At 37.5% G+C, this 6772-nt stretch overlaps 1 protein-coding gene across 1 annotated transcript; it reads right to left on the reverse strand.

The window, feature by feature from the left end:
• Nucleotides 1–751: 751 nt before the first annotated feature.
• LOC104089496 (ninja-family protein AFP3-like) lies at nt 752–5242 on the reverse strand. Its single transcript, XM_009594408.4, has 2 exons — nt 3968–5242; nt 752–1385 (listed from the first exon to the last, which is right to left on the reverse strand). Exons 1-2 carry the CDS (start codon nt 4839–4841, stop codon nt 976–978), a joined length of 1284 nt encoding a protein of 427 aa, XP_009592703.1. The 5' UTR covers nt 4842–5242; the 3' UTR covers nt 752–975.
• Between the last annotated feature and the right edge of the window lie 1530 nt (nt 5243–6772).

A 6772-nucleotide genomic window follows, 5' to 3' on the forward strand; every position in this document is an offset into this window, starting at 1 on the left:
AAGAAAGACAAAACAGTAAATTCCGTTTAACTAAGGATATGAATAAACAAGTATTTGACGGTTTGGACATATCTGTGCCAAACTAATAACGACGGCCATATCTGTCCTAATTCGTATAATTCACTGGCATATATGGCCATTTTTCCGAAAATTTTATATATATAAATGCAATTAGGCAAATTTTATATTTTGCCCAACCAAGATAAGACAGGGCCAAATATTAGACAAATCAAGATTATTTCTTGTGTGAATTACATTTCTTAAAAGACACGTTTTAATATTTATTGCATAATTCCACTATCATTATTTATAAGAAGAAAAACAAAATCTGAATTCAACCACATGTTCCTAATCCATTGTAATGAATACATTTTAAGGACCTCCTATAATTGCAGCCAACAAACACTTCTGCTTTACCCCAACAGCACAATATGATGCAATCATGCAATACGGTCACCAGGTCCTAAAGCCTCTAAACACCTACTCATTTTAAATGAGTCTTGAGTTTATAACAAATCAGAACCCGTGGAAACAACCTCTTATAGAAATGCAGGGTAAGGTTGCGTACAATAGACCTTGATAGTCCGGCCCTTTCTCGGACCCCGCGCATAGGGCGAGCTTAGTGCACCGGGCTGCCCTTTTAGACATTTTCAATATACAGAAATCATGTAGCACACTTGGATATGATTGATGTATATAAAAGAAACGATAGTAAGGATCTAAAGGGTCCAGATTAGAGAAGACCATGATATCATTCAAGATTCATTCCTCTGAATTTCCTAAAAAGAATCCGTAAATGTACATACAAACCTTTTTCTTTAGACCATTATCCCTCCAACATGTGCACGACTCGATACATGTAACACACTCTTAAAAAGAGGAATAGAAAAAACAAAAATGAAAAAAGAAAAAGTTCTTACTGGTTCGCATGTAGTATTCTGCGATATCCTCTTCCTCCGAAACCCTGTGGTACAGTCACAGAAGGGGAGAAGCATTGGGGTTTACAACTATATGCTTGAGAGGGTGAGCAACGTCGGTACCTCCAGCGTGCTTGACAAACTCGGCTGGTGAGTAAAAACTACCGTGGCATACGCACATAATTCTTACCTCCTCGCCTTTCCCGTACTTGTATAATATTCCATCTACTCTTCTACCATTAGGACCATCTCCTTTTGTGAAAACGCATGGCATATCTCCCAACGCGTTTGCTCCCGTTTCCTTTGCCTGACGTTTTGCTGCATCGAGCCTCTTAGATGGACTACTGTCCATATCACCTCCCGACAGCCTGTTTACAATCTCTTTCATTTTTGACCCGGACGAAGCAACATCTTGACTCCCTCCTCCTTGTAATGAGTGGATACTAGCAGGGCTTAGCTCGCCAGACCCTGTAGCCGGAATTCATCAGGGTTCTAGAAAGATGGTCGAGATGATAAATGGAAGGAAAGGTAGAAAAGCAGATATCATATATAAACTGCATCTTTTCTTTCCTTTACTCTGTAAGCTCCAAAAACAAGTCAATGTCATACGAATGAACATACCATAAATAGCAGTAAAATGCAAAACTATTAGACACTACTGAATGATTATAGAACAATCAATACAGACCAGTACCAGATCAAACGATCTAATATTCTCTGGTGACAATAATGAACTCCCTTGCGTAGTGAATGGTCAATAGCATATTCAATATTCTTAGACTAAACTAACCATTTATTGTACAAGCATCTACGGTCAGCAAACTTAGGATAACAGGAATTGAGCAGCTGAAATAAATTCCAATATTTTAATTTGATCTGACTTGCTGATTTCATGACAATAGATAACTATTAAAAAGATTGAATTTCCTCAGCAATATCGTGGAACTTCATTTAGGAATAGGACAAGCGAAAAAGGATTTAAATCTGGTCATAGGACGTAAGATACTGATCTATTAATTCTCCAACAGATATTCCTATCTAGCAACAAAGGTCCTTATGCATCAACTAGCAAGTCAAATTTACATCTATGTGATATTCGGAAAATTGCGACACAGTGATTCCAAGGAGCTGACCTGGACCCTAATCCGTTCTATCGCATGGACCACAACCGAAAAGGTAAATAAGAGAGATGGAGACAATCTTGATTGCCCAATAGGTAATTAACGAAGAAGACTAATTGAAAAGACGGTTGCTTATCTAAAAGTAGCACACATAGGGCAAGCATCTGAAACCATGAGGTGTAAAATCCATCAGGCTTTAATACACATGACTAACTCCCTTGGGTGAGAAGGAAATTGAACCATCTAGAGAGATCTGTTAGTTTAATCGAGTCTTGAGTACTCTCAAGTAGGTGGATATAAGTTGGCAAGATTTTCGAGAGCGGACTGGAAGTTTTTATACAGACATAGCGGCATGTATCACAAGGCCTCTTTTATTTTATCAGCCAATAAAGAATGAATGCTTTCTATTTTACTGTGCAAAGTACCCCGCGAATAAATGATCTAGTTTGGTTTCCCAAGTCTACAAATAAACGGTCCATCTTTCTCCTCCTTGCTGTTTAATTGGAAGTAGTGAGCTCTGATTAATCATTTTTGTGGAAAAGATATGAATCTCTAGTTTCTGCGGAAAGGATATCAGACTTTAGTCTTTGTACTACTACGAAAAAGAAAATCATATAGCCAAATCAGCACTACCAGACGCTCCCTAGGGTTCTAACCTACTATAGTTCACATCAAAGCAAGCACTTGAAGATTAAGAAGGTATTTTACATCACAGAACTTTTTTCTCAAACAACTGCTCATGCAATTTTTATCATACACATTCTCCTATATCTTCTTATCTCCTGCATTTCCTCCTGCAAATTTTGTGTGGCAACAAAAGAAAGTTCCCAAAGGCACCTAGATAACCTTATCAAACATATGACACAAGTACAATACTTGACAGTGCCAATCAGACAATACCTCCAAAGAGTCAATATAGCATAACATTCTCGAGGTGCTGAAAGTAGAGACCACAATTTTAAATGACGAATGTGGTGACAAGGGAGGGTTTTCTTGGTGATAGAACACCTTCACCTCCAACCATTAGGTTACAGGTATGAGTCACCAAGAGGGAAAGGGAACTACTGTTGATCCCTTGAGGGGCGAAAAGGGATGGTTGGATGGGATTTTCTATTTTTTTTTATTTATTTTTTTGTGTGTGTGTGTGGGTGGGGTGGATAACGGTGATGTCCGAGTTAGCTTGGGCGCACTTCGACTATTCCTATCTCCAGGAGAAATACCGATAATTCTCTGTTGGGAATCTTGGTCTCCTATGGTTTTCACCTTCACCTACTTCATTGACTGCTAGGCCACGCCCTAAGGTGTAGTTCGGGTGGGCTTTGAAAAGAATCAAGAATGTGGTAAATGGCAATAAGATAGAAGACATGAACAAGTACCACAGAAACTAGCAAACACTGAAAGTGAGGGGACCTCATCAGCAAGTATTGACCAAATGTATGAGATTTATTGAACAGCTCATAAAAGCAAATGCCACATTTCAATGTTACCATAGCATGTCTTAAAGCATCCTCCTTGCAACGTGTGATAACCACTTCATACCCAGAAGATAGATATAGAGTACCAACACAACAATCAAGAATTCAAACCCAAAGTAAAACATACAGTACTACAATTCTCCAATTCAACAGCTATCAAGTCTGAAGGGCTGAATCAATAAAGAAGTTACATAAAACAATGAGTAAAAAAGAGCGTTCACGCAGGGTCCGGAGAAGGGGTGCACCGTGATGTAGGTAGCTTACTGATGCTTGCATCAGTAACCGATTACACAACTCGAACCCGTGACCTATAGATCACACAAAAGAAACTTTGACCGATTACACAACTCGAACCCGTGACCTATAGATCACACAAAAGAAACTTTACCGTTGCTCCAGGCTCCACTTCACATAAACAATGAATATTAACATAAAATAAAGGGAAATGTTGTACCTTGTGGAGGTTTACTTTCCAATTCAGACATACTTGAAGAACTACCACCACCACCTTGGGATTCCACAGAACCTTGTGATCCCAATTGCCCTTGTCCTTGCTTTTTACTACCTGAATAACTTCCTTTACCTTTTCCCATTGCCAAATCCATTCCACCTCCTCCCAAACTACCCTGTCTAGCAACTGCAGCCAACGTTGGAGATACCGATAAACCAAACTTTTCCGCTGTCGCCAAGTACTGTTCTTTCTCCAATTTACCTTTCAAATTCACCTCAATTTCCCTCTTTTCATCTTCCACACTTCCTCCTGCACTTTCTTTATCACCGCCCCTTAAATTCCTCTGCTTCTCTGATCTTCTCCTCTTAGCTTCCATTCTTCTCAAAGTCTGCAACTCTTTCCTTTTCCTCCATTCTTCCTCAGTCTCCACAGGCAAAGAAGATGTTCTCACTAAACTAGCTGGATAAGAAACTGGAGGTGATGGTGTTAAAGCATCATCATCTCTAACTATAGGCAAACAAGCAGCTACAGAACTAGACCTTATCAACTTATTATTACAAGACTTGTCCACACCAAATCTACCTCCTAATGACAATCCAAGATTCAACTCTAATTCTCCCTCATCATCTTCCTCATCCTCATCCTTTGCTCTTGAACTACTACTCCCCATAAATCTTTGCAATAAGTCCCTTGAAAATCTACTACTTTCCATAGAAAAATTCTCCATTTCCAGTACTCTACTACTTTTCTTTTTCTCATCTGTATTATCTCCCATAGCAAACCATAAATTACCCACAAAATATATTATCAACAACACCACACTAAACCTCTTAAACTTAACTATTTCCACATGTACATGCATGTTTAACACTTCCATGATCTAATTTAACCAACCCCAGATGGAAAAATCTAATCTTTAACTGCATATTAGCTTAAATAAGCTCCAAGATTAAGTCTTTAGACCCAAATTTTGAACTTAACAAATCCCAACTGGGAAAAAAAGTAAATATGGCCGGAGTTCTTCCCGGAGAAAGCAAAAGGGTGGCAGGAAAATCCACCAAAGATTATCATACACAAAAAAGAAAAAGAGAAAAAAAATGGATAAAAATGTAATCTTGGTGAGAAAATGTTGTGTTCCGGCAAAAGGGTGGCCGGAAAATCAAGAAAACACGAGAAGCAAAGAGCTACGGAAGGGGTAGAGTGTAAGAATATAATGAAATAATAAATCTCAAACAAGACTCAGAAAGATAGAAACAGGTAAGGGAAAAAAAAACTCAAAAGGAAAAAATGAAAGGGAAAAAAGAGGAGGGGATAGTGGGGTTGGGAGATGTAAAGACAAAAATACCCTTTGTGTTTTGGGAGCGGGGGACAAAAGAAAGTACTGGGAAAGGACAAGTGGCAGAAGTGAGAGAAAGGAAAGAAAGACACGTGGGACTGAGTGAATAGCTCCCTTTTTGGTGGTGTCTCTAACGATAGAGTTTTCAGAGAGAAATGTTTAAATGTGGGAAGTTTAGTGTGTGGTGATTCACACTTTACACCCTCACTATTTGAGCCAATCATGTTTGTATGGAGAGTGACACATTTTTTATTGAGATCAAGATTGAGAATGTTGTTTGTTTCAGAGATAGCCATGAATTTCATTGTTCTTCTAGTCAAAATCTTTATTATGCAAATGTATAGCCTGGCCAATTTTTTTGTCAAAAAGTATTTTTTTTATTTATAAAAAGTGCATTTTCTAAAGTTAAGTTGTCTCACCAAATTATTAGAAGAAAAACAATATTTTTGAGTAGAAACATAAATAACTTTTGAGAAATAAAAAAAATAATTTCTCCTAAAAATACTTTGCCAAAAGTATTTTTGAGAAAATATACTTTTTTAAAAAAAATTCTTAGGGAAATCCGCAGTCGCTACCCTTTGGACGCGCATTGGGTAACCTGCTCATTATGCAATAACTCGTAAATTACACAAGAACTATAAACCGCACTAGGCAAGTCCGGTGCGACGAGCTCTAACTGAGAAGGCTACTGGTGAGGGGAATCGATCCCAGGTCCCACGTGAGAAATCACTCACCCAACCAATTAAACTAATTTTTGCGATCGAGAAAAATATACTTCAAAATATTTTGTAAAAGCTTGGCTAAATATTAATCACTATTTAAAAGTACTTTTGAAATTAATGAGTCAAATATAATTGTTTCTCATTAAAAATATATTTTTAAAAAGCATTTTTAAAAAAATATTTTTCAAAATAACCGGATTTTAGAAGTAACAGACTATAAATTTGACAGTCACAATTAGGAGGGGACCTTGCAGCAAGTAGGGTACACGAGGGCTATGGTGAGGAGTACAACACTAGAACTACTAAAGATGAGAAAATGCTTTTTAATTTTGTGGGACACGTGTTAGCAAATAAACAAATCAGAGAGAACGCGACACGTGTCAACGTGGTTTGTGGAGACAGAGAAGCTGACACGTGGATAGTATCCCTCTCACTCTCAGCCTCGTAAAGGAGAGACATTGTCTTTCATGTTTTTTATTAATTTGTTTAGAGATTTAATTAATTTTTAGATTGATTAATAATTAATCACACTTAGCTGTGAAAGGGAGAAGTGGGTAGCTGTGCTTTTGGATTAGTTTAAAATTTAAATTAGCTAATGAGTGTTTTCTTGTAATTAATACTTGCAAGGGACACGTGGGTGATAAGCTTTTATAGCTTTGGATTGAAGTCTTTCCTTTGGTCAAATTTGGGATATAACAAACTTAGAATAAATTAGTCTAGAATCTATATTCTATTATTAATGGACCCACA

The sequence above is a fragment of the Nicotiana tomentosiformis genome, chromosome 10 (assembly GCF_000390325.3).
Source record: "Nicotiana tomentosiformis chromosome 10, ASM39032v3, whole genome shotgun sequence".
Classification (NCBI taxonomy): Eukaryota; Viridiplantae; Streptophyta; class Magnoliopsida; order Solanales; family Solanaceae; genus Nicotiana; species Nicotiana tomentosiformis.